Consider the following 27,670-nt stretch of genomic DNA (forward strand, 5'->3'; position numbering starts at 1 on the left):
ACCGGGAAGCCTTCCTTCTCTGCTCCAGATTGTCTCTGCTCACCTGGTCCATGTCCCTGGTCGCCTGTGGATCACCCCGTCCTAACATCACTATAAATGACCTCTGGCACGCGGGGGCTGCAGCATGGGATCACGGAGAAGGCTCAGGGTTTGAAATAAGGACTCTAGTTTCTCTCAAGCCCTCTGCTCCTTCCTGCTATGTGACTTAGGCAAGTCACTGCCCATCTCTGAACCTCAATCTCATCTGTGAGAAAGCATCCAACCGGGATTCCCGGCCCTGCTTTCAATTCTGGCCTCTACCTCTAACGTGCTATCTGGCCTTGGGCAAGCCCTGTCCCTGGGCCCAGTCTCAGTTTTCCTTTTCTGTGAAATGGGGCTGCTCACAAAAACTCAAGAGTACTGAGGTTCCAACAAGCCAAAACTTGTGAGAAGCCTTTATAAACCTCAGAGCCCTACACGGATGGTCGAAAAATCTATTTCAACAAGCCCTGCAGAGACGTGTGGGAGGGAGCTGGTGGCTGTTCTCACCGTTCTCCTGCCTCCCAGCCCTCCTGAAGTCTAGAGATCAAAGGTGACAGAGGCCTGTTGGCATGGAGGCCAGGCTCGGCAGGGCCTGCTCCCTGGCCCCCTGCCCACCTCCCACCCACCCCCCACTCCCACGGTTCCACGATGTGTGTGCCTTGGGCGAGAAGGTCCATTTAAGGGCTCAGGGTGAGCTCCCCACCCCCCACTTCCAATCCACAGGGCCTCTCTCTGGGCCCGTTGCTCCCCCAGAGACTCAAAACCAAGAAGAGTTTGAATCATCTGCAACTTTATTCCAGAGCAGAAATAAGTCATTTCCTAGCAATAAATATAAAAAAAATAATAATAAATTAAGTTTCGAAAAAAAAAATACCGAACAAAAACAAAATCAGTAACACTGACAGACTAGTGAATGTCTAAGGGGGAGAGAGACCGGATGGACCCGCCCCCAGCCTGGGAATGTGTTGACAACAGGCCACCGTCTGCCTCCCCAGCCCTGGCCGGGCCCCCTGCCACACACACACATACTTCCCACAAAGTACAAAATAGATATTTAAAAAAAAACCTCAACACAACCAAGCATCCTGCGAGGGCCCCGGGGGAGCACGATTCGGCCCGCTGGGGCTGAGGACAGGGCCTGGGCGCCTGAGGAAGGCACCAGAGAGATCGGGGAGCCACTTTGGGTCTTGCCCAGCTGAGTTTGCTGGCTGTCCTCTTCTCCTTTGGCGGTGGGGCCGGAGGTACCCTGTTCACGTAGCCACAGGCCAACCCCTCCACGTCCCAAGACAGCGAAAGGGTGGTCCATTTGGAAATGTCCTGTGTTGTTTGTCCAAATGCTTTGGTGGGGCTCCTGCCCCAGGGGATGCCGGGAACACGGCAGCGCCTGCTAAGTGCTTGGCAGTCTGTCCTTTGTAGACGAAGAGGCCCCCAGCTTGGGGTCCCTGAGCATCTCCCCAGTTAAGGCCTAGCTGTTTCCAAGACCTCCCCCCCAGCAGCGGCCTTGGGGTGCCATCAATAAGGAATAGCTAGAAATAAATAAGGTCCCTGGTGGCCCAGCACAGAGCTGGCAGGAAGGCCACTCTGTTTCTTCAAGTATTCTTGGCCAAGGGGGTTCGTGGCCTGCCGGGGCTCAGATGGGGATCCCCACCGTGTTCACCTGGTCCTTGAGTCCCAGCAGGCTGTAGGCGATGCGTTTCTGGTGGCCGGGCAGCCGCACCCCAATCCTCTTGATGTCGCTGTCGGGGAGGGAGAGAGGGAGTTAGGGGCTGGCTGGGGAGAGGTGAGGGAGAAGGGGGTGGTGGTTGGGAGGGTGGGCAGAAGCTCGACGCCAGGATCCACACCCTGAAGGCTTGCGAACATCGACACAGTTCGGAAAGTGACAAAAGTACCCACTCTGGGGCGCCTGGGTGGCTCAGTGGGTTAAGCCACTGCCTTCGGCTCAGGTCATGATCTCAGGGTCCTGGGATCGAGTCCCGCATCGGGCTCTCTGCTCAGCGGGGAGCCTGCTTCCCCCTCTCTCTCTCTGCCTGCCTCTCTGCCTACTTGTGATCTCTCTCTGTCAAATAAACAAATAAAAAAATCTTAAAAAAAAAAAAAAAAGCACCCACTCTGTGAGAAGTTCTCCCCTCCCCCATGCAATCTGCACCACTCTCTGTGAAGCAGGTGCTCTTTCCACCACCATTTTCCCAGAGCTGAACACTGGAGGCTCAGAGAGGTAAAGCGACGTGTCCAAAGTCACACAGCCAGGAGGTGGAGGAGCTGGAAATCGAAGGAGCTGTGAACGAACACCTTCTCTCCCCCAGCCTGGGTCTGTCCTCACTGTCCCCAGCTAAGGCCTCCTCCCCAGGGCAGCCCAGACGCCATCGCTGGGTCCAGGGGAGCGGAGGCAGGGACCCTCTAATGCTGCTGCTCACAGCCCTTCCCAGCCCCCGCTTTTGTCCACTCCTATTCTCTCCGAGTACCTACGGCTGACAACCGAGGAAGAACTCAGGAAACACGCTGCATGGGGACCTCAAGGGTTAAAGTTCTGTTTGCAGGCTGCTAAGGACAGGAGCTTGCAGCCCCCAATCAGGTGACCAGGTCACCCGAGGCAGGTGCTCTCCCTTTAGGAACCCCAATGTCCTCATCTGTGCAATGGGATGAGTACCTAACTGGAGGGCGGGAGACCCCCCAGAAACGGGTGGCAGAGGGGGACGGTGGCCTCGGTGCCGGATGGGGAGATGTGCCCAGGAGCCAGCCCTCTCCTGCCCCCCTCTCTGTGCCCCGCCCTGTCCCCTTGTAAAACCACTTATGCTCCCAGGAGCCCTGGAGCAGGACGTTTACTGCTCACTCTGGGACTTTTCTCCTCCACCACCCTCACCCACCAGCCCAAACCCATGAAAACACCCCGGTTTTTATGGGCCGTCTCCTGGCTATAAATGAGACTAATTATACGGTAGGAGCTCCTGTTTGCAATTCCGGAGACATGACTTTCCCACAGGCTCTGGAAGCCCTCAGAGAGGTGCTGGGCAGGGAAGGGCAGCCCCGGGTGTGTGGGGAGGGTGGCTGAGGGACCCCCAGGAGGGGCTGGCTGCCTCCGCCGCAGCAGGAAGGCCAGACGTCAGACACCAGGGAGAACTTCCTAACCCACCCCTGCAAGCCATTCTAACCAAGACAGCTGGGCCTGCTGAAAAAGCAGTGCTGTTTCCCCCACACCTGCAGGGCTCCACGTGTGGCTCCCAAGGAAACACTCGGATCCCTGGGGAAGGAGGCACTTCCCGAAAAGGCAGGATCCTGGACCCAAGTCTGGACTCACTGACCTTGAAGTTCTGAAGGTGGGGCAGGGAGTCTGTATCTTACTGGGTCCCAAAGACCCTGATGTCTGATTTAAGAACCAATGGGTTAAGTGAATGCCAGAAGGGAAACAGCAGAGACCTAGTCCCCTGGGCTCCAGGATAGGCCTGGTACACAGTAGGTCCTCAGGATGTATCTTCTGAATGACTGATGGCTGCTTTAGTGAACATGGGGCTACCGCCCAGGCCGCCTTGGGCCCTTCCTCCATACTGGTGTAGTTAATTCCATGGGGGTGGGAGCCAAGATTGCTCCTGAGGCCCATTGAGGAAGCAAAACCCCTGGGCTGGGAGGCAAGAAGCCCATTCTAGTCTTGACTTCATCACAGCCTTGGGCAGGTCCTATCCTGTTACTCGGCCTCAGTTTCTGCATATCTAAAATGGGAAGCTTTGCTCAAATGCTCCTGGGCCACGTACCCCAGCTCCAGTCTTTTTCACACACGAGAGACCCTGACCCCTTCCATGCCACATCTGCTTACCACAGAGGCACACAAGATGAGTCACGGACTGTCCCAAGACTATTCCTGCCCCAGCCTCAGTTTCCCTCTTACCACACCCAGACACACGACCGAGGCTACGTTTCTCCCGAGCACTCTCCATGCCTGCCCTGGTTCAGGGAAATTCAAAGGAGCACCTGCTGTGCACTGGCCCTGGGCACAAGCGGTGAGAGAGGGCTCCTAGGGCCTCCCACAACAGTGATTCATTCCCTTGGCAAACAGGGCACGAGGACCAAGTCTACGCTGAGGGCACTCGGCGACCCTAAGCCCCATTGGCCTGGGCTCCCCTCCCAGAAAACCGTGTTGCATCCCTCCAGACACTGGACGGGGCCTCTTGCTAGACTGGGCATTTTTCTGGGCTACATTATCTACTGTTTCCTTAGCTCCCCCAAAAGACACGCAAACGCAGAACCACTAGTCTAGTTGGAAACTGTAGCAACTCCACAATAACATGGTGAACGCTCAGTCTGAGAAAAGGTGGCAAGCCGCCGGCCCCTGGGGAGCGACGGGAGCGGGGGATGGGGGGAGCACTGAAGCCTAAACCTTAACCTGACCCCATCGGGCGAAAGTGCCAAGTTCTGAGACCAACTCCTTGCCTCCCACTGGGATTCACGGCATGTGTAGACACAGCCTTCGGGGTTAAAAAAAAAAAAAAAAAAAAAAAGGGCTCTACGATTCCCCATTCATTTCACTTATTTGAAATAAAGAAGGAGGCAGTGGTGGTGAGTCACGCAGGCCCCAGCTCCGAGCGCCACCGAGCTCCGAGCTGGTAGGAGGTGGAGGGAGTGTGGAATGACTTCCTGCCTTTATTCAGGCCTTTCAAAACACAGTGCACATGCACACACACACAACCTCCATCCATCCAAGACAGCCCTGTCCCTGCTCGTGGGAAAGGAATTGGCCGAGGAGCACCCCGGGCTATTTCGGGAAGCTTCTAAGAACATGTGTTTCCTGTAAGCCCTTCTCCTTGCCCTCCGCTCTGCTCACCCACAAGAGTAGCTGTGCTGTCCCCGGTGGGAGCCCCTGGAGGGGCCAAGGGGCTGTTCCAGGTTCCCAGGCAAAAGGAGGGGGGGTGCAGGAACCCTGGCCTTTGCCCACAGGCTGCAGGCTGAGAGCAAGGGGGTCGAGGAGAGGAGGAGAGTGACATGGGTTAGGCCCCTACTGTGTACCAGGCATGTCCCCTGCACTCACCTATCCACTCTGCACAGCAGGGAACCAGGGACCAAGGCCCAAAGATGGAACCTAATCTGATCACGGTCTCCTGCTAGGACATGGCAGATGTGGGACTTGAAGCTAAGCACAACTGCAGAGCTCGAGCCTGGGACCCTGCTGCTGGCTGGAGACAGATGATATCCTGGGATCCATCTCCCTCTGGCTCACTCTGTCCCTGTCTGACTCCCCGTCCCCTGGGAGGAAACACAGCCCAGTCGAAGAAGCTCTGACCGGCAATCACCAGCCAGCTGAGTGGTCTTGAGAGGCCCTGGAGAATGTTCCTGCATTCAGGCCCAGATCCCAGAACTTCTGTAACCCAGAACTGTGGGAGGCCCGGGGGGGACCCTTCCATGTGATTCCCAAAACCTCCCAGCCCCAGGACCCATTCCGGCCCTGACCTTGGACCCTAAACAAGCTGGGCTTTTGGGACTTGACACTATTTTTAGAGGCACAAAAGGCTAAGGGGATCGTGTCTTCTCCCACCAGGGATGGGAAGAGGTGTCCTTGCCAAGGCCATGCCGGGAAAGGTCCCTGACATTGGAGGGGAGAGCAGGGCTCCCACAGGGCAGCCTGACAACCATGTGGGGAGAGGTCCCGGGGAGAGGAGGGGCTATGACACTCTCTCCTAGGCAATAGCCAGGAAGTCCAAGGGCTCTGCCCACTTCTCTTCAGCATCCCAGAGAGACATGCAGCCCCTAAACGGCTGTGACTTTAGGCAGCTAACATACTCTCTGGGCCTCAGTTTCTCCACTAATGACCTCTGTGGTCCCTGATCTCTGGGCCCTCACTGACCAGTGCTGGAACCCTACTGGGCCCCAAGTGGCCATGGGACCCTGAGCAAGTCCCTGCACCTCTCTATCCCATCCCCCGGTGGGGAGATGGACGAGCCCCAACGGCCAAATTACCCTGAGGCCTGATTCACAGTGCTGGGGCACACAGCTGGCACACAGTCAGCCCACGATCAACACTGCTCTGATTATGACAGTGACTATATTTTCCCATTCTGGAAAAAAGATGCAGAAACAGTGGGGAGCCAGGCTGGAGTGCCCAGAATTCCTGGCGGCTGGTCTAGCTCTGCCCTTCCTGGGAAACCCATCTGCCCCCCAAGGGGAAAGGAGAGCGAAGGGGGAGGAGGGGCGTGGTGGGCAGGTGGGGAGAAGGTGGGGCTGGACTCACTCATTGGTCATCTGCACCACCTTCTCGATGGCCGTGTAGCCCGCCGCCAGGAAGTGCTCTGTGTACTGCTGCATCTTGATGGACTCGAGCCACTCGGACACTGTGCGGAAGGGCACCCCCTCGGAGCCGCTGGTGCTGGGAAGCCGGATGGACACCCTGAAACGGGGGTCACCACTTGCAGGTGAGCGGCGGCAGCATGGGGCCCCCCACGCCGCTCCCTAACCTGAGCGATTCTCCCAACTGCCCTGGGCCTCAGTTTCCTTATGTGGACAACAGAGAAGCCCGGTCGGGTAGGGTTCAGGGCACCGGGCGGGCATGTTGTAAGCCCTGGTTGTTTACAGCTCCTGCTGGGCCCCTCCCCAACCCCTGCCAACACCAGCACCAATAACCACAAAATAACAAAATGTTCAGATTCAGGTTCCTGGAGGCACAGCCCCAGCCTGGCCAGCTGCCAGCACATAAAATACTTAATCGCCCCGTCTCAGCTTCCTCATCAACAAAAGGCAGGTAATTATAGGACCCATCTCCTCGGTCGTCCGAATGAGTTAAAACATGTTTGGCGCTGAGCGCAGGGCCCGACGCATTTCTCACATATGTCAACTGCGTCTCTTAGTCTCATCTGAGCCCCCGTACAGGGTAAGAGCCCGCGCGGAAGTCCCGAGCCCCCGGCACCCCGGCCCCCCCGGCCCTGGCCAGCCACTACACAGAAGTGGCTCAGGGGTAGAGCTGGGCGGGGGCGGGGGGGGGCCAAGCCCGGGGGCTATGGCACTAACCGGGGGTCAAAGTCAGCCAGGGTCTTGAGGGAGTCGGGAGCCCGGATGAGCTTGTCGAGGATGCTGACGATGTCGGCGAACTTGGGGCGGCGGGCACGTTCCTGCTGCCAGCACTGCATCATGAGCTGGTAGATGGCGGAGGGACAGTCCATGGGCGTGGGCAGCCGGAAGCCGTCGTTGATGGCTTTCATCACCTGGGGAGGCCGGAGGGTTAGCAGCGCCCCGCGTGGCTGCCAAAGCCCCGCCGGCTCCCTGGGGAGGCCTGCACGGGCAGCTGGGCACAGGAGGGAAGGGGAGCCCCAGACACAGAGGGGACGAGCACTCTTTCTTGAGCCCAACAAGCATCAGAGACACAGAAAGGCGGATGCTGAGGAGGCTGTCTCCAGAGTTCCACGGAGGCAGGGGCTCCTGACCCTGCTCCCTCCGGGGCACCCCAGGGCAGCAGCCACACTGCATGCCCTCCAGCCAGCCTCCCTCCACCCTTGGGACACCTACACCAGCCACTCCCTCCAGCAAGTGCCCTCTTCCCGCTCCGGGTCTTCCCCCTGCTCCCACAAGGCTCCTTAGTCTCCGGTCCCGGCAAGCACACTCACACCCCCCATGCACACACACAGGCACATGCAGGTGTGTGCACAGAGGAAGGCACCCGCCCTCCCCACTACCCGTTTCCGTGTCCCTCCACTGACCAGAAGCAGGGACCGGCTCCGCAGCCCCGCACAAGGCCTGGCTCACAGCAGACCCTCGATAAACATGGACTGGATGTACCAGAGGAAAGTAAGCCCCCAAAACTCCTCTCTACCCGGCTGCCGGGGTGCGGAAAGGAGTCGAGGGCTCCAGTTCAGGGCCGGGCAGGGGAGGGCCGGGCAGGGCACGGGGACCTACCTCATGGTTCGACAGCTCCCAGTAGGGCCGCTCGCCGTAGGTCATCACCTCCCACATGACGATGCCGTAGCTCCACACGTCGCTGGCAGAGGTGAACTTGCGGTAGGAAATGGCCTCCGGGGCCGTCCAGCGGATCGGAATCTTGCCACCCTGCAGGGGACCCCAGCCCTGTCACCGTTGGCCGTCCAGCCAGCCTCCCCTTGTCCGTGCAGCCTTGGGGTGTTCCCGCCCACAGAGCCCACGCCCGAGGGGCACAGGTGAGGGGACCTGGGGCAGCATGGAGGCCACTTCACCCCCGGCAGCCACAGCCGCCCGAGTGCTTACGCTGGTGGTATAGGTGGCCTCGGGGTCGTCCTCCAGCACGCGGGACAGGCCGAAGTCGGACACTTTGCAGACCAGGTTGCTGTTAACCAGGATGTTACGGGCGGCCAGGTCGCGGTGGACGTAGTTCATGTTGGCCAGGTACTTCATGCCGGCCGCGATCCCCCGCAGCATGCCCACCAGCTGCAGCACGCTGAACTCGCCGTCCTTCTCCTGCGGAGCACAGACCCTCAGCCAGTGCCCCCCGCCGCCGGCCCCGAACCCCCCAGCACACCCCGGGCAGCCCCAGGCCCCCACCAGCCCCAACCCACAGCCTTACCCGAAGGAACTTGTCCAAGGCCCCGTTCTCCATGTACTCAGTGATGATCATCATGGGCTTGTCTGCAGAGGGCAGCATAGGTGTGAGGGGAGGGGGCGGCCAAAGGTGTAGACGGGGCAGGGAGGGCACAGCTATGGACGGAGCCCCTGTCTGGTGGCCTGAGCGTACAACCTCTCTTTACCCCCACTCTGGGTGGGCAGATCCTGCGGGGGGAAACGGGGATTTCCCGCATCCCCCCACCCTGATCCCCTCCCCAACCCTGGGGCCAGTGCTCACATTTGGAGACGACGCCCTCCAGGCGGATGATGTTGTGGTGGCTGAACTGGCCCATGATGCTGGCCTCACTGAGGAAGTCTACCCGCTGCTTCTCCGTGTAGCCGGCTTTCAGCGTCTTGATGGCCACGGGCACCTCCTTCTTCCCCGAAGCCTTCAGCGTTCCCTTATACACCTCCCCAAACTCTCCTGTGGGAACACAAGGAGGGAGTCAGCCTGGCCATGGGGCGCTGCCAACTGGCCCCAGGCCCCTTCGCGGGGCGCCGCGCTCACCTGCTCCAATGACCTTCTGCCTCGTGACACAGGAGGGATGGATCTCGGTGGTGAACTTGAGCACCGCCTGGTTGGGGTCCTCGTACGTGTGGGGGTCCACATAGGTCTTTAAGGGCTTCAGTTGTTCTGCAGTGGAAAGAGAGGCAGGGGCACAGTTTGGTGAAGGGTCCGTGGGAGGGGAGAGGAAGAGGAGATGATCCCTGAGCTTCCAGCTCGGCCCCTCTGAGCTGCTCAAGGAAGCCCCAGGGTCCCCCCCCCCACCGCCCACCGAGCCCTGGGGGCCCCCTCAGCTGCCCCATCTCCACCACAGAGCTGGGGGGGGCTGTGGGACCACCAGAGCAGGGTGCAGACGGGCACAGGAGGCCACTGCATCTCACCTGACTTGGAGAAGTAAACGTCCTCTGAGGACTGGCGGGTCCGCAGGCTCCTCCTCCTAAGAGAACCCGATAGGGAAACAAACACAGGGGAGGTCAGTGGCTTGCTCTGGCCACAAGCCTCCTGATGCCCCCACCCTCCAGTCCTAAGCGGGGGCTTGGTGCGCTGGGCACTTGGCTCAGCAGGCAGAAGGTGCATGGAAGGCAGTGGGAGAGGCAGGGAGAAAATGAGCAAGCAGGACTCCCTCCTTGGGATCAACGCCCTGTAATGGCCCCGTAAGTGGCCATAATGAGGGCTTTCCTCATTAGAGCTCCCAGAGCTTCCTGCCTGCGTGACCAGAGGAAGTGTGGACACACCGTTATTAACGAAAGCAAAGACGATGACGGCCGTGTCCCGAGCCCCCACGGCGTGCCAGGCGCTGGGCTGGGCACCTGACAGCTCACCGCATCTTCCCAGGTCCCCGGGAGGCAGGGATTAGATTTGCCATCAGCCCCATTTTCCAGACAGGAAACCGAGACTCCGGCCCCTCCGAGTCCCACCTCAGCCCTTGGGGAACCCGGCGTGGGCTCTGACAGACCTGCGATGGATGAAGAAGCCGATTCCCACCAGCACCAGAAGCAAGACCACGCCAACGGCCACACCGCCAATCACTGCCATGTTGCCAGATCCTTCCGTGGCTGTCGGGGGAGAACAGCTCATCAGCTGGGAGCCCCCCGCCCTCCAAATCATGGCAATGCCCCTTCTACACCCAAGGGCCACTTTAGGGACATGTGCTGGATGTCTTTACTCATGATGGTTCGTAAGAATATTTATTCTCATTTCATAGATGACAAATGACAAGTCTTCCCTAGGGAATACAGCAAGAACCGCCAGGTGTGTGGGACTCTTTCCACGACACAGGATTTGAACTGGGTCTGCCAATGCTGGACCCCCTGTCCTTCCTTCTCGACACTGCCCTTTAGGCATGTCCCTGGGTCCCCCTCCCCAGACTCGGAGCTGATCCCCGCCAGGCTCTCCTAGGCCCTGGCTGACCAAGACGGCGGGCATTTCTAAGTTCTTTGACTCACTTCCTCCTCCCACACGTCCCAGCTGTCCTGTTTCAGGGCCCCGGCCCACCTCACGCCCGGCTGCCCAACTCACACAACGTCTGGAACTCATGAACCTTGCTGCCGGCTCCCTGCCCCTCCTGCGTCAGCGCCTGCACCTGGACCAGGTAGACGGTGTCCGGAGCCAGGTCATCCAGGGTCACGGAGAAGCCCTCGGTGCGGCGCACATTGTAGCTGTTGGAGTCCCCCTGTGGGTGAGGGCGGTGGTGGGGGGGGGCATCAGCTTGGCCCACCAGAGACCACCCCCAGCTCAGCCTAGCAAAGCAGGTCACTAATGTTAGCAGGCTCGATGCTTTTTTTTTTTTTTTTAAGATTTTATTTACTTATATGTATAGACTTTAAAGATTTTATTTATAGTGGTGCCTGGTTGGCTCCATCATTAAGCCTCTGCCTTTGGCTCAGATCAAGATCCCAGGGTCCTGGGATCAAGCCCCACGTCAGGCTCCTTGTGCCACGGAAGGCCTGCCTCTCTCTCCGGCTTCCCCTGCCTATGTTCCCTCTCTCGCTGTTTCTCTCTGTCAAATAAATAAATAAAATCTTTTAAAAATGTATTTTATTTATTTATTTGAGAGAGGGCATGCGCACAAGCACAGGGAGGGACAAAGGGAGAAAGACTCCCTGCTGAGTGTGAGCCCAGTGCAACATGGGGTCGATCCCATAATCCTGAGACCGTGACCTGAGCTGAAACCGAGAGTCGGACGCTCCACTGACTGAGCCACCAGGGCACCCCCTGATGCTCTTCTTACCGTGGAGGAAACAGAGGCTCAGAGAAATGAAGTGAGTCGCTCCAGATTTCAGCCAGCAAAGGCATGACCCGAGGCGCGAACCCAGGTGTGTCTGATCGCCTGACCCCTCCCCCCCAACCCTGACTGTCTCTTCTGGGGACTCCAGAACACTCCGTCTTCTCTGCCACCACTCTGCTGTGCTGGCCTAGGAAAGGGGACTCTCGGAAGACCCCAGACCTCAGTGTCCCCATCAGCAGAATGCGGTAAGCCATCTATGTGACCAGTCTGGTCCCCTGCTTCCAGCCTGGCCAGGGTCCGCCCTGACCCCGGAGTTACCTTCTTGCGGTAGGTGACCTCATACTTCCACACGCGGCTCTGCTGTGGCAGGGGGATGCTCCAGGACACGCTCAGCGAGGTGGTGCTGCGGTCCTCCAGCTTCACCTTGGGAGGCTCTGGGCAGGACAGCGGATGGGGGAGGGCCGTGAGGAGGCACGGCAGGGGCAGCTGCGGGGCGTGTGGGCGAGCACCCCTAGACCCGGCCCCACCCACAGCCCGGGCTCTCCAGATCCCAAGCCGGGATTCTTCCAGCTCTGTCGCACAGAGCCGCAGGCCTGGGACCCCGCGGGCTGGCCCATCGGGGGTGCCCTCTGAGTATTCGTGGCGCGGACGTAATAAAACCCAAGCAACAGCTGACTCTTGGTATCTCCTGTCTGGGACCCGTACTGTCCTAGGAGGCTTCTACACGGTCATTTACTGCATCCTCTCGAGAGCCCTATCGCGACTCCCATTTGACAGGTGAGGAAAGTAAGAGAGGCCGCAGAGCTCAGAGGTAAACCCGCGGCCTACGGCTTTTAACCGTGGGCTGCCGCCTCCCTCTGGACACAGCCAAACCCTGGGTGGCCGTCCTGCTGACGCCCGGCCCTCACCTGTCTGGTTGATGCTGACGCTGGCGGTGCGGAAGCTGCGGCTGGCCACCAGGCCCGAGACCCCATTGCGGGCCTCCACCGCGAAGGTGTAGTTCATGTGCGGCTCGAGGTCACTGACGGTCACGCTGGTGCGGGTCAGCGCGTGCGGCGGCTCCGAGTACCGCACGCTGGCCTCGCAGGGCCCACACTCGCCCGACTCGGGCCAGCACTGCTCACAGGTGACGCTGTAGGTGAGGTCGTCCCGGCCCCCGCTGTCCTGGGGGGGTGTCCAGCGCAGCTCCACTTTGGCGCCCATGCCCACGGCCGTGAGGTAGTGCGGGGCAGAGGGCGGGCCTGTGGGGAGGCAGAGGCCGGAGTTGGAGCCGGGTGGCCTGCATATATCGCCACATTCCCCCCACACCTCCTCCCGGACGCCCTCCCTGACCCACGGCAAGACTCACGTGTGCAGGGCATGGACGGCAGGTCCTGTGGGGCCCGGAAGTAGCCTTCCTCACACTCACAGAAGGTGGCGCCCTCAGGGGCCAGCACCGTGTGCACGGGGCACTCCAAACAGGGGCTCTCGGACGCCTCGGACTTGAAGAATCCCGGCGAGCAGGCTGGAGGACACAGGGATGGACATCAGTTCAACCACGACCCACCCAAAGCGACTCTTCTGGTGGGACCTCATCGTGGGACGCCACGCAGGCTGTTAAACCTCTCAGGGCCTGTTTTCTCATTGGTCAACCAGGTTGTGATGACGAAGTGCACAGCCAGCACTCAGAGCTGGGCACCCAGGAAGTGCCTCACCCCGTGCTCCAAACTCTGCACACGCGCCACTGGCCCCCACCAGGGCCATGCCCGAGCCTGGTGCTCCAGGCTCCATCTCACCCCAGGACCCCACCTCGCGCCTGCCTTGTCCCCTTTAATCCCTGCAGGGCAGCCCGAGGGGTCCCCATCTCGGCTTCCAGTCGCCCAGGGCAGGAACTGCACCTTCACCGCGGGCCTTTGTTGACCGATGGTCACCACAGCCTCAGCCCAGCGGCCAGGCACGCCCACTCAGGATGCCACCCCTGCGGGTGTCCCCTTCACCCCAGGACCCGGCTGCCTTCCTGTTCCGGGGCTGGGCCACCAGGAAGCAGGCCAGGCCAGGCCCCCAGCATCTTCTGTGGAGCTGCTCCCAGGACCGAGTCATTTCCGCCACTCACAAGGGCAGCCAGGAAGCAGCTTTTCCTCCCCCGGTGGAAGGTCCTGTCCTGGCCCGGCCGGGCCGGCTAGGGGCTCAGGCACCTGACTCCAGAGGCTTCTTCCTCCCACCACCCTGTCCTGCCCCTGCCCCAAGCCCCTTCCTGGCTTCGCAGGCAGGAAGCTGCCCAGACACAGGGCCCACGGTGCAGGGCTGCTCAGGGCTTGGGCAGCGGCCGAATGGCCAGAGTGGGGGGTGGGATCACCCTAGGAGACCTCTTCTGTAACCCCATCACTACTGTACCCCCCTCCATCTTATTCTTGGACAGTGTCCTGAGACACCTCAGGGTATCACTCTGCGGCGTGGACCCTGAGATGAGCCCAAGCCCCTGAGCTCGGGGAGTTCCGGGAGCGCATGACTATGTCTGCCATAAAGGGGTGAGCTAAGGAGGGCTGAGGAAACACGGTGGGATATTTCAGCTGGGGCTTAGAGGCTGAGTAGGAGTTCGGCAGGGCAGAAATGTTGGAGGTAAGAAACAGCAAGACTCACACAGAAAGTATGAGTGGCCTTCTGGCCATAAACAGAGAGAGCAGGAGGCAAGAAGGCCGAGAGGTTTCCAGGGACCAGACTGTATGAGGCCTTTAATGCCAGGCCAGGGAGCCAGGACTTTACCCAGGGGCGATGAGAGCCACTGCAGGACTGAAGGTTTGAGGCAGAGCCAAATGGCACAGTTAGATCCACGCTGTCGAGAAAATTCTTGGACAAAGTCTCCCTCCTTGTCCAGGTCTCTGTGTGAGCGGAGGTGGGGAGCAGGACTGGGAGTCAGGGGACAGGACTCCAAGGACACCTCGACAGCCGCTCTCGCCCACCATGAGTGAGAAGCCTGTCCCACCACGTGCCGCCGCCAGCTCAGAACCACAGCAGAGACCCTGAGGGCGCTCTCGCCCAGGACAGAGGGGGCCTGGGACCCACTCCTGCTCTGTGCAGCGACACAAACAGTGACCGCTGCTGATGAGGGACCTACGATGTGCAGCTCCCGGACCACACACCTGACGTTCGTTCAGTCCGCACAACAAGCTCGTCAGACGAGAACACGGTATCATTCATTCCACTTCGGAGCGGAGGAACCCGAGGCCCAGAGAGGCAAGGCCACTTACCCAAGGTCAACAAGCTCCCAGGAAACCAAAACCTAAACCCAGGACGCCTGACTCTGAGCCCCTCTCCTCCCACAGGCACCTCGCTTTGGAGCAGAGAGAAACCAACGTTCTGATACAAGCCTGAAGAGACCGGAGAGCAGTCCTGCCCCACTTGAACAGCCTGAAGATCCCAAGACTAATTTCAGAGCAGCCGGGGGCGGGGGGGGGGCCCTGCGCCTCCCGATGTAGGTCTTTCTAACACGGCGCCGTCAAGGGCTATGCGAAGAAACGGCAGGATCAACCCCACAGCATTGGCTGAGGAACCAAGTCTCCTGCTGTCCTGCAGCAACCCATGTGTATTTTTTTTTTAGTTTTTAATTTTAAGTAACCTCTGTCCCAATGTGGGGCTCGAACTCACAACCCCGAGATCTAGAGTCGTTTGCTCCACCGACTGAGCCAGCCAGGCGCCCCTCCCCTGTAGTCTGCATTCCTCGTTATGTATCTGTCACGTTACAAAAAAAGCTCTCTCCCCCTGGATCTTCAAGTAAAAATGAGACTCCAGAGAGCCAGGCCATTTTACCTTGGGATTTCAACTCCCCCGAGTGCCCTGACTTGGTCCTAGAGGGGCCTGTGTATACCCCAGGTAAAGACTGACTCCAGCTGTCCAGGCCCAGTGGAGTCAGGGTGCTTGGGGGGAACCCCTAGAATCACCTTCCAGCCCAGGCTGGGGAGGGGACCTTAAGCCCCCACAGCTCGGGCTTGGTTCTAAAGGAAGGCATTAGCTGGGGGTGTCTGGGTGGCTCAGTCGTTGAGGGTCTGCCTTTGGCTCAGGTTAGGATCACGGGGTCCTGGGATCAAGCCCCACATGGGGCTCCCTGCTTAGCAGAGAGCCTGCTTCTTCGCACTTTCCCTCTCTCTCAAATAAATAAATAAAAATCTTAAAAAAAAAAAAAAAAAGGCGTTAGCCACCTGCAACCCCCCACAAAGCTGTGCCCCCCACGTGGCCAGCCCCCCAGTCCTACGCCAAGAGGAGGAAGGTGGGGTGGGGGAAGAGTCAGGTTCCATGCTTTGGACCCAGAGCCCGGGGGTGGCCTGACTGCTGCCGGCAGGAAAGAGGGAATTTGGAGAGATTTCCGCTGCGGATATGCCAGATAATACAGCGGACAGGCCCCATCAACAGGCATGTGCTTGCCTGACGAGAAGGCGCTGCCCCCTCCTCCAGCGGCACAACCACGAGGGGCTGTCCCCGGGGCCCTGCCACAGTGGGCCAGCGCTCGGGGGGCCCCGGAGTTCACAGTGAGGACACCAGCAAGCCCCTGCATCTTTCTGACCTTGCCTGGCTGGATCTGCTGGCATTCTGGGCACACATCGGGTGCTCACACACACCCAAACCCACCCACGTGCACAAAATACCCACGGTCCCCTAGCTGACCGGGGGACTCCTATGCAGCCCTCAATGCCCTGCTCGAGCTCCCCTCCACGGCGCTCCCGGACTGCCCAATTTCTGGCCCTCTTCTGCCCCCCGGGGGGCATCTCTTACTCAACCTTATGTTTACCAAACAGAAACGGAGCACTTCCTACGTGTCTGGCACCATGTGTGATATGATGGTGAGGCAGATAACACCCATTTCTGCTTCGGGGAAGTTCACAGCCTGGCTTTCAGGCTCCCTTTGAAAGGACTCCTGCTGCTAGGAGAGCCTTCTGGGACCAGCAGCAGGCACGGCCCCGACTCTCTGAGGCCTATGGCTCAGTGCAGGGTCGGGCACGCAACTGAATGAGTGAATGAATGAATGAATGAATGAATGAAGGTGTGAGTCAACAGCTAAATCTAGGACCTGCAGATTAAACGTTCGCCCCAGGAGCGAGGAGTGTCACAACGTCCTGAGAGACCCTGCAGGGACAGCACCCCAGGACGTCCCCCGCCCCGCACCAGAGCCTGGCCTCCGCGCACCTGTGGACGGCTTCTCTGGCTCCAGGCCGCCTGGTGGGCCTGGCCTACAACTGAGCAAGGGAACTGGGCCACAGCGGCTGCACCCAGAGCTGCACCCCGGTTTTTCCAGTTCCCCATGCCCGCCTCTCAGGCGGCAGCGTGGAGTGACTTAGGGACATACACCCTCCTGAGTGACGCAAATCTCGCCCCTGGCGGAGCCCCTCCCCCCAGGTCCAGCCACCTCCCCAACTGGTAGTGGCGAGGTCACAGGGTCAAGAGGTCACAGTGGCCGTTCACCTGGGGCCAGTCACCTCCCCAGGCCATGGAGGCAGAGTGTGGACTTTGTCTTGTGCCCTGACAGGCAGCCAATGGTGACCCAGAAGTCACCGACCCTGCCCACGACCCTGCCCACGAAGGGAACTGCTCACTACTGACCCCGCGGCTTCTCCGCTTTCCCCACCGTGGGCCCCAGCAGCCCCATGTGGGGATGTCCCCATGGCCCAACCGCCCCCTTCACACACACCCCAGAGAACTATCTTGAGGCACATTCCTCCCCGGAGCCCAAGATAAGCACAGCCCCCCCCCCCCCCCCACCAGCCTCCACCTCCTGCTGTCTCCCCACCACCGGCCTTTTATCTTCTGTTTGCTTTCCCTGCCTCCTTCCTTCCGTTCTGGGGACCCATTTACCTCTGGGGACCCATTTACCTCCGGAGAGGGAGAGGGAGAGGGAGGGAGGGGCCACCCCATGGGGCTGCCAGCCCGGTGCGAGCTGAGGGTGGGGCAGGCGGGGCGCAGAGGTGGGGGAGCCGCCATCCAGGACTCCCACCCCAGCGGGCCGGAGGAAACCACAGAAATGAGGCCCGGAAAGGGACGTGCCCAAGAGTCAACAGCTCACAGAGCCCCCAGCCTGGGGCTCACGCCCTCATGGAGTGAAGCTTCTGGCGATAGCTCCCCACACAGCCTGGGGCCAACCTGCCCCGAAACCACCTTGACCGGAGCTGTCCCCTGCCCAGGGAGAGCATCCCCTTCAGCTATGGACCCTGGGCTGGGCCTGGGCCACTCAGGATGCCAGTACGAGGACTCTGCTCCTCACCCCGTGTGGCGAGGTCACCCAGTCAGCGGCTTACCAGGGCAATCCAGGTTCTCAGGCTTTGGGTGAAAGTCACAGGAGGCAGATTCTGATCACGAAGTCAGCCAGGGTCCAACCCCCCCCCCAACTTTGACAGGCGGGCTAAATGAGACCCAGAAGGGACTTGCCAAGGGCACACAACTTATGAGGAGGACACACGCCGGGGGCAGTGAGCTGGGGACCATACGCCCCCCCTCTTCTTGGTCACTAGTCACCGTTTCCTCTCTCTGGGCCTCAGATTCCTCATCCATAAAATAGAGCTAACGTCCTCAGTCTTTCGGGTTTATGAAGACTGAAGGAAACCGAATGAAATGCTCAGCCTGGTGCCTGGACTGGGTGGGGTGTCCCTATGAACCGGGGGACAGAAATTAGAGAGGAGACATCCCCAGGGGGCTGGGCCCCTTGAAGGAGCAGGAGCCTCCAAAGATGGAATTCCCCACGGTGCCCACCTCCAGCTCCGGCCTCCCAGCTGCTGGGCTGAGCCTTTGGCCAGAGCCGCTGGCCACCTGCTCACCTGGCCGGCAGTGCCCACGGCTGAGGCACCAGGCAGGGCCCCAGCAGCTCAGTGGCTGATGCCAACACAGGAAGCAGAGACAAAGCCACCCCAGGGGAGAGGACAGTCTGCCTGAGCGACTCCACTGTCCCCCAGGCAGGGCCGGGGGCAGGGCGGGGGCCCAGAGTGAAGGTAGCTCATTCCTGACATAGCTCCAAGAGCTCTCCGGGCAGGGTGCCCACCTGTCCGGAGATCGCAGCACCTGGGAGGTGCCTCCCTTCTGTTGTCCATTTAACTCTTTCCTGAATGCCAAGGTTCCTGGGGAAAGAACCCTGAAAAGCAGTGAGCTCTGAAGATGACCCGGACCAGGTGCTCGGTGACCTCAGGGAATCCACACCCCTCTCTGGGCATGATTTGTCATCAGTAAAAGCCCCAGTGGGAGAATCTGGCTCCATGCCCCTGTGGAGGGTCAGGAGGGGAGGGCCGGCCCTGCACCTGCCTCCACTTCTCCCACCGTGTGCTCAGTAACACCATGTGCCCCCGACCGTCCACCCTCCCACACCAGGACCCGCCATCCGGGGGCTGCACAGTGAGCTCGTGCTCTGTCCGCTGGCCAGGAGCTGAGTCAGGGATTCCAAAGGAACTGGTCATTTCCCGCCCCATTTCCTGACCCATCCTCCGGCCTGGGCGCCGCTGCATCACCCGGATTCAAATCCTGCTGCGACCACACATCGCTGTGGGACTCCAGGCCAGTCTCTCCACCTCTCTGAGCCTCTGTCTCCTGTCTATGAAGTGCGACGAGGACAGGTGGGCCCGATTCAGCGAGCCTGCCAAGAAAGTGCTCACCTGGCTCCCGCCTGCCCGTGGAGGGCACCTGTCTGCAGGAGCTCCTGTTATCATCTCCACCGGCCCCATGGTCGGGGGGCACTACTGCAAACGCCTGTAGGGATCGGAGCAGCCCAGCTGGGGCTTCCCAGTCATACCAACGGCCCCTAAGAACCACGCTGAGGGATCTCAAAGAGGAAAAAGTAGGGCAACAGGTGGCTGGGCCCACCAGCAAAGTCAAAGATTTTGCTCTTGGAAACCAGTCCTCCCAATGCGGGGCCTATGCAGCTCTTCACCAGCAAAGCGTGCCAGAACCCTGACCCCCCTCCACCTCCAGGGGAAGGAAGCCTGCCCCCTCTTACTGGAGAGAGTCTCCCCCCTCCAGCCCTCCCAACCCCAACGTCCACTTATCTCTGCAGGGCCTGAATCACCAGGCTGTGGAAAGTTTTCAGCTGCCCCTCACCCCCCACCCCTGCATTCTTGTGTGAGGATGTCATGTGGGAGGAGCCTGCTCGACCCACTGGGCTGCCCTGGCTCCCCCCCACCCCACAGTCATTGTCTAAAACTGGGAGTGTGCACCGGAGGTCACCTAAAGCAGGGGCCGCCTAGGGAAGAGAGACTCGGCATAGGGGAGCTGGAAGGACAATAGGGTAGTAGGAAGGGCCGCGGCAGGGACTACACCGCAGGCCTACTAGGGAACTTCTCATCCGGGGGTTCACAGACTGTGTTAAGCAAGGTTCTGAGGATTTGTCTGAGGAGGCAAATGGAGCCTAACAGAAAAGGGTTTGGGGTCCTCCAACATTTGAACCTACTTCGTCTGTCACACGATCTATAGCTAAAAAACAAGCAGAAAGCCTTCTTATTTTAGGCCAAAGATGAAGAGAGATTCACCCAAGAGCACCAATGGGTACAGGCAACTGCAAGGACTGAACCCCAGTTTCTCAACACCCCGCTGATCTCAGCAAAGAAATTCCCAGAGAGCGCGGATGAGCTGGCCTTCCAACGGCTGGCCTGCATTCCACAAATGCCCTGCCCCACAGCCATTTCTAGAAAAAGCCACCCATTGAAAAAATCCACATCGCTGTAGAGATTTCCGCTGTCACTGGCCCTAGCCGTGCCAAGCCACAGCCTCCCTATGCGAGCTCCCTAATGCCCGGGCCCCATTCCCAGACACAGTCCCAGAGAACTGGGCCCCTCTCTGGCTTCTATCTGTCATCCACAGAAGATTCATCAGGAGAACCTGGGTCACGGCCCTGGGGAAGGTCAGGCACAGAGGGCAGACTGCACCTGCCTTCCACTTTGACCTCAATGCAGACACTTTTCCAAAGTCCGCCAGGTGAGTCGTGTGCAGCTGGGGGGCGTGTGAATCCTGGGTCCAGTTCCCTCACCACCACGCACCAAAGAGCAGCCTGAGACCCAGAGAAGTTAAGTGACTTGCCTTAGGTCACGCGGTGAGCTAAGAGAGATGGAACGAGCTCTGGGGAAGGGACCAGGCGTCCACCGGGTTGGTATATAGCCGATACTGAAGTTATATTTGTGGAATGAATCAAAAACAACAAGCACACTTAAAAGCACTTACGTGTCAAGCACTGAGCTAAACACTCCATGGGCATTAGGTCATTTGATTATCATAACAACCCTACGAGATGGGCCCTGTGTTCCTCTCCATTTTACAGAGGCGGCAACCGGGCACAGAGAGGTTAAGAAACTGGTTGAAAGTCACACAGCTGAATACAGAGCTGAGATCTGAACCGAGGCATGTTTGCCCTAGAACCCTTGCTCATAACCTCCACGGCGCACGGTCTTCCTATTTATTCCTTCTCAGTGAATGACTGAACCCACCCGTTCAATAAGGAAACCGAAATCCGGGATGGCTCTGGGAGTCCCACTCACAGAATCACCGCGAGTCAGAGCGGGGGTGACCTTCCCAGGGTCCCCACGCAGCCAGAGCCTACACTAGAACCCAGAAGCCCAGCCTCTGCCCCTCCCCCAGCACTCCCATCCCCCGCCAGCCCCGCACCGCCACTCACCCTGGCAGGCGTCCTCTACTTTCTCGTAGCCGGCCTCGCACAGGCACTGACCGATGGGCACCAGCCACTCGCCGTCCACCGCGCAGTGCATGCGGGGCTCCTCGCCCCCCGGGGGCACCACCGCGTGCTCCACGCACGTGCCGGCCACCGTGGCCAGGGAGGGCGCGTCGGAGCCCGCGATGGTCTCGGGGAAGCGGGCCAGGCCCTGCAGCAGCTCGGGGCACTTCTTGTAGTAGACGCGGACGGAGAGCAGGGCCACGCAGGCGCCGATGTCCTGGAAGGCCAGGTAGAAGCCCTTGCGGGTGAGCGGCCCCACGGAGCGCTCCTCCACGTTCAGCTTCACGTGGCGCGCCTCGAAGTCGCTGCTGACCGTGATCTCGTCGGGCGCGATCGTGTCGATCTTGGTGAACTGGCGCTTCTGGAAGTTGGTGCCGTAGTCCACGTCGGACTCCGCGTAGTAGAGGTTGAAGGTCTCCTTGCAGGAGCTGGCGCCCCCAGGGAAGCTGTTGCAGTCCCGCACCGTGAACTTGAGCTCGATGAAGATCCGCTCGGCCTCTCCGCGGTACACCCAGTTGGTGCGGAGCCAGTTGTCCTGGTCACCGGCCACCACGTTGCACACGGAGTACATGTAGATGGGCATGTCATCCATGATGTTCTGCATCAGGTCCCACTGTGTGCACAGGGCGGGGGGGGGGCGGAGGATGACACAGGTGAGTGTGGGCATGTGCCCAGGGAGAAACTGAGGCCCAGAGGCAATGCCCCGGTAGCAAGTGGGCATCAGGATGACACTTAACAGTTTTTAAATCTTAGCTTTGGAACAGGTCATCCTCAGAACATGAGCTCCATCTCCTCTGGGAAGACTTGAGCCAAGTGCCCCCCTCTGGCTCCCAGAATCTCCACATCCCCTTTATCACAGCACTTGGTACCTCTGTGCTGATACCTACATCTGTCCCCACACTAGATTCGAGCTCACTGGGGCAAGGACTGCATCAGACTCATTTATTGTATCCCCAGGGTCTGCACGGAACAAAGTAGGTGCTCAGGAAAGCACCTGTTGAATGAACAGTGAATGATTGAATGAATGAATCAAAGCAAAGGAGCTTTGATTCTTTCTTTCAAAGGAAAGAAGCCTAGGCTACACCACAGGACATTGGCTAAGGCCTCACTCCAACGTCCTCACGGCCTACGTCGTGGCTTCCAGAAGCCGTGGAAGGCCGTCCCTACAGCCTCAGTTTTAGTCTCCCACCCTGTAAAATGAGCGTTGGATTAGGTGATCTGTGTTCCCTCCCAGCTGGACATTCTAGGATCCTGGAAATCTACAGAGCTGTATCTCAGGCCTGCAGGGGGCTAAGTTGACCAGGGACAAGCACATGACTCACACAGATCTGGCCAGCAATGGAAACTGCCCCAAGTAGTCCCCTGGAAACGTACTTCTCCCTGGCTCAGGGCCCCAGGACGAACTCAGCAAGGGCCCATTATACAGAGAGAAAAACTGAGACCCAGAGAGCATCGGTATCTTCCCCAAGGTCACACAAAGCCAGGAAAAGGATCCCAGGGTCTTGCCCACCAGTCCTGGTGGGGATGAGGCAAAACAAATTCAGCCCCTAGCAGGAAGGGGAAGTACCAGCTGGGGGAGAAGGGAGAGGGGCCCAGCAGGAAGGAACTGGATCCGGTTTCCTGGGGCTAGAGCCTCTGTTCCCTGTCTCTCCCTTACCCCTCACCTTCTAGGCTGGGACTCTGAAGACAGAAAGCCTTTAACCCCTTCCTCCCAAGAGGTAGATGGAGGAAACTAGAGGAGGGTTCCTCTGACCACTGGCCCGCTGGACATCCAAGGGGCCCTGCTCAGCCGGGGCTTCCAGCTGTCTCCCCAGCCCTTTCTGCCTCTCTGTTCCCCACCTTCCAACCCCCAGCTCCCTGCCTCTGACTCTGAGCCTGGTGTAGGAAGCAGGAGCTTGATCTAAGACTGAGCTGTTGGATTTAGGCTGGCCCCACCTTCCCTGGGTTTCAGTTTCCCTATCCCCATGCCCCTGCTTGACCTTGAAGGCTTACCCCTTTGCCGTATGGGTGCGTGAGCCAGCCGAGTTCCCCTTTAGCTGCGGCGAAGTCCAACAGTACAACTGGAAGAGACGGGAGGGAGGGCCTGTGAGCTTGGGGGGGGGGCAGGACCCAGGTCCAGCGGGAAAGGTGAGAGTCCCCCAGGAGCCCCAAGAGGCCTTGATGGCTTCCTCAGCTGTCATAGAGAGAGCCCACTATATGGGGTCACTATATCCCAGAGACCAGGGACCCAGGCAAGGGAAGGGACCCAATCAAAGCCATGTGACAGGCTAGGGGAGGACTAGGGCCCCCATCTCCCAGGCCACAGCTCCAGCCACGCCAGCCCCTCTCCAGCCCCTCTCAGGGTCATCCCCCAGCTGGGTAGTGCAAGGCAGAGCTCAGCCCAGCAGGGGACAGCAGCTGGGCAGGGAGCTGGGGCGGGAAGGCCTGGTAAGTGACACCACGCCTGCCCCGTCTGCTTCCGGAAACAAAGCCCCTCAACAGCACTTCACACACATGTGGGGCTCGGGAGCTCTGTGTCTGCCCCTGCCACATCCCCGCCCCCAGCACGAGACACCCCCACCCCACCCAAGCCAAGAAGCACACGTATGTACATCCATGTCTCGTGGCATTCCGAGAGGGCTGTTAACAGGTGGGAACAGCTCCAGGGAGGAGGGGGGACGATGAGTGGGGGGTTTCTGGAAACTGATCTCCCCACCACAAAAGCCACAGAGCAGGCAGGATGAAGCTCTGAACCCACAGGGCCTCCAGGAGGGGCCCAAAGATACACACAGCTGGCGAGGTCCCTGGGAAAGTCGCTCCCACTGCCCTGTCCCTCACACCCTGACGACGGCCCTGCCAGCAGTGCCTGGGGGACCAGAGATGGAAACCTTCAGAGGGGACTTCCAAGTCCAGAGGGAGGAGAAATGCATCTCGAGCCTGAGAGGGACACATTACCAGCGGCCTCCGGAAATCCAGCCCTGCCCTTGGGCAGCTCCCATCCGTCCATCCCTGGCTCTTTGCCAGGCTCAGTGGCTACAGCCAAGACCCAAGACCCTAGGTAAGTCAAGCCCAGGTCGCGGCCAATAGGCGCCACCCTCCCTAGAGAGAGAGGACACTGGGGGAGCTCAGGCAGGGAACCTAGACAATGTCCCGTTCCCCACCTCCACCATCAAGAGATGGACCCTGGTGGAGGGGGACCAAGCACTCACTTTCTTGGACCCTGGAGCATGAGGAATACGGCCTCAAGAAGTGGCATTCCTCAGGCCTAGGATTTGGAAGAGTAACTCTAAGGGCGGAATCCGGACAGGCAGGGGGCAGAGATGGGCCCGATTTAGGGGTGAGGCTGGAGTGAGGGGCTAGAGACAGGAGTCTTAGAGATCCCTCCTGGGGTCAGGATGGCCTCCTCCCCTGGGCTGAAGGCCCCCAGGCCTGATGTGAGGCACTGCCAGCCGCTGCTGACCTGGGCCAAATCTCTCTAGGAAGGGCCCTGCAGCTCAGACCGGAAGGAGGAAATCCGATGTGGCACCTGTCCCAAGGCTATGGGGATAGGGGAGGGTGGCTGGAGCGGGTGGGGTAGGGGCACAGATTTGTTCGGGCATGCCCGGGGCCCAGGCTTGGAAAACTCACTCACCCCACTAGCAAATGGAATGTTCTGGCTACAAAGGAAGGAATCTGGGGGTTCCTGGCTCCGGCTAGGCGAGTGGAAGGAAAATGGTGAGTGTCCCCCAAAAGTTCTGTATTTCTCCTCCTCCCAGACTAGTGAAAGCTGCAGACTGTGCCCCTGAGGGAGGTGGCCCAGGGCTCCCAGCCTCTGAAGGGTTAACCTGGCCCAGAGGGACCCCACCACCCCTGCCAGAGCACATTCCCCTTCCAGCCCTTGGCCTAGCTCTAGAAGTATCAATCTGAGAAGAAAAGAAGCCTTCACACAGGAAGGAGGCTCCCCAGGGGGCTTCCAGCCACAACCCCCTCCCTGTAAATTCCCTAGAACTGATCACCAGGAACGGAGCCCAGCCTGGTCCGGGGCCCTCTCCCCGAGCTCTTCAGGGACAGAGGGCTCCGGTTCCCTGGAAAGGGTGGGGGGCCTGGGAGCCCCTTGGCTCACTGATAAGCCCTGGCTAGGCACACGTATCCAGGAGCCCTCGATCCTTCTCACCACCCCCAGGAAACCTCCCTCCCTGACTCTCTGTCTTCAGTTCCATCACGAACATCAAATGGCCTTCTTCACTCAAACACAGCACTACCTGGGGTCACCTTCCTTCTCCCCACATCCCACTTAACCAAAACCAACTAATTCCTAAAGAAAAGGGGGGGGGCTCTGTGGGGGAAAAGGGAACAGAGGGCAAACGGGGCTCTTACAGAACAACCCAGCCAAGGACTTTCCGGGGCTCCGGGGCACTCTCCAGCCCCCTTGCCATCAGCCACCTCATCCAGCCACAGCAGCCCTGCCCAGCTACTCTGTTTCCCAGGAAAATTGCCCCGAAACCACAATGCCAGGGGACCTGGGCTCCAGCTGCTCTGGACGCCAGCCTCTCAGATCTGACCCTCTGTGCAGAGGGCCCTGGCTGGCAAGGGCTTAGCTTGGGTCTCCCTCAGTTTCCCCATCTGCAAAAAGAGGACAGATTCAGTGGCTGCTGAGAATCCATCTGGGTCCATATGGGTCTCCAAATACATTCTCGCTCCTCTACCCACAGGGAGGAAGCAAGAAAGGAGAAGGAAAGTGGGCAGCAGATTATATTACAGGTGGAAGGGGCCTGTGTGTCCTACTCTCTGCCCACACAAACACACCTCCCATCTACCCCCAGGCAGATCCACCACACTGGGCCCGAAAAGCAAAGAACAGAACCCACCAGCAGCTGCCAACTGGGCCAACACCCCCCACCCTACCACCACCACCACCACTGCAGGCCTATCTAGGGAGTTGTTCACGGGACGCTTGGAGCCCAAGCAAAAATGTTCCCCCACCCCAGGGCTCTCCAATACACCACCCTTTTCCTCCGTAATCCCACAGGGGGAGGTGGCGGCTAGTGGGCTAGGATGGGGAGGGCACAATGGGGGCACAAGGACGGGGAAGCTACAGGCTTCCAGGCTGGCGACCAGGGCTGCGCACTGCCGCTCAGCCGCTCAGTAGTGTGGGTCCTGCCTAATCCCCTCACCCCGAGGACAGCCTCCCAGAAAAGCCTGTAGTGATTCCAGCTGTCTCTCCCCTTCTCTCTAGGCACAGTTCCCCAGGAAGGGGGAGGACCAAAAGCCGTGGGGTAGGGAAGGGGTTGAGTATTGGAGATGGCAGCAATCCCTGCCGCCCACTCTTGCAAGTTGGGACCAAGAGCCCTGACCCATCCAGAAACTGGGACAGGATGCGCCCCCCCACCTCCACCTCCAAGAGTTCCAACTCTGTCCTCTTTTGCTCCCAACCTGGAAAAGCAAAACCTCCCACCCCTTTTTGGGAGGTAGATAAAGAAAGCAAGGCTCAAGGAAACTTCTCACTCGCAGGGTTTCCTCTGCACTTCCCCCTGCTGGAGCCTGCGGAAGCCACCCTCTGTCCAGTCCGAAGGGGAAAACTTGCTCTCACTGTTGGAAACCGAAGCCGGCTTCGGCCAGTGTAGGACAAGAAGGTCCTCGGCCAAGGGCAGGAGCCCCCACCCGCTCTGCGACGCTAGTCGAGGGGCAACGCCCCCAGTCACACACCTGCCCCACCCAGGGCAAAGTCTGCCGGCCCCTCAACCCGCGCCGCTCCGAGAGCGCCGGGCGGGGGTGGGTGAATCAGTCCCCCACCCCCGGATGCCAGGACTCCCCGGTGGCCCTGGGGTGACGGCTCCACACCTTGAGAGACCGCGCCCCCACCTGCCGCATTTCCTCGTTCTGAGTCACCCCTAGCTCAGAACGCTTGACTTTGGGACTTCCTGTCCGCACTCGCGGCCCCGAACCTGACCCCCGATCCTGGGAATGCAGGTTGGGAAGACAGGGAGGCTCTGCGTGGGCAGGTTGACCCGAAACTCCCCCCCTACTCTCCTGCCCGACTGGAGGCAAAGGGAGGCGTGGAGAAAATCTCAGGGAGCAGGGGCTTTCGCTGGGGGCTCCCTGCCGGCCGAAGATACCCCGCCCCAAAAACAAGGGGCCTCCACAAGGATGCTTCTCTGCACAATCGGGGCAAGCGGGTTAGGGAAGACAAGTCACCGAGACGCTGAGTTCGCGGAAAGCTCCCAGACACCCCGTTCTCCAAGGGACCCCCGCGCCCCCATCGGGACGCGTTCCTGAAGCCGACAGCGGGACTGCGACCGCGTGGCCGGCGCCGCCGCCGGTTCCCGACGGCCTCCGAGCCCCGCGCGCCCAGCCGCCACCCCTTGGTCCCCGGAGGCCCCCTAACTCTGGGGCAGGGGGTCCCAGATTCGTCGCGAAGGCGGCGCGCGCGCGCGCCCTCCCGACCCCAGCACGACAGGGCTGGCGGCGCCAGGTCGGTTTCCAAAGTTGCGCGCGTCGCCCCGCCGGGCTCCGAGAGTCTCGGGGTGCCGGGGTCGGGCCGCCCGGGCTGCAGCGGGCCGGGGCGGCCCCGCGCGCACACTCACCTTCCTTGCCCTGCGCCGCGGCGGCCGCGGCCAGCAAGCAGCCCCACAGCAGGGCCAGGCAGGCGCGGGGCTCCACACGCTCCATGCCGCCTCCTCGCTCCCAGCCGGGTCCTTGGCGCCCTGGTCCCGCACGCCCGCCTCGCTGCCCGCTCCCTCCC

At 60.1% G+C, this 27,670-nt stretch overlaps 1 protein-coding gene across 1 annotated transcript; it reads right to left on the reverse strand.

The window, feature by feature from the left end:
- Window positions 1-794: 794 nt before the first annotated feature.
- On the reverse strand, window positions 795-27,670 carry EPHA2 (EPH receptor A2). The gene is made up of 17 exons (XM_044237246.1): window positions 27,513-27,670; window positions 22,963-23,030; window positions 20,914-21,583; window positions 12,649-12,804; window positions 12,209-12,541; window positions 11,619-11,734; window positions 10,592-10,745; window positions 10,029-10,128; window positions 9,454-9,509; window positions 9,077-9,202; window positions 8,807-8,992; window positions 8,531-8,592; window positions 8,215-8,424; window positions 7,891-8,040; window positions 7,009-7,202; window positions 6,236-6,391; window positions 795-1,757 (listed from the first exon to the last, which is right to left on the reverse strand). Exons 1-17 carry the CDS (start codon window positions 27,595-27,597, stop codon window positions 1,652-1,654), a joined length of 2,928 nt encoding a protein of 975 aa, XP_044093181.1. The 5' UTR covers window positions 27,598-27,670; the 3' UTR covers window positions 795-1,651.

The sequence above is a fragment of the Neovison vison genome, chromosome 2, assembly GCF_020171115.1.
Source record: "Neovison vison isolate M4711 chromosome 2, ASM_NN_V1, whole genome shotgun sequence".
In the NCBI taxonomy this organism is placed as follows: Eukaryota; Metazoa; Chordata; class Mammalia; order Carnivora; family Mustelidae; genus Neogale; species Neogale vison.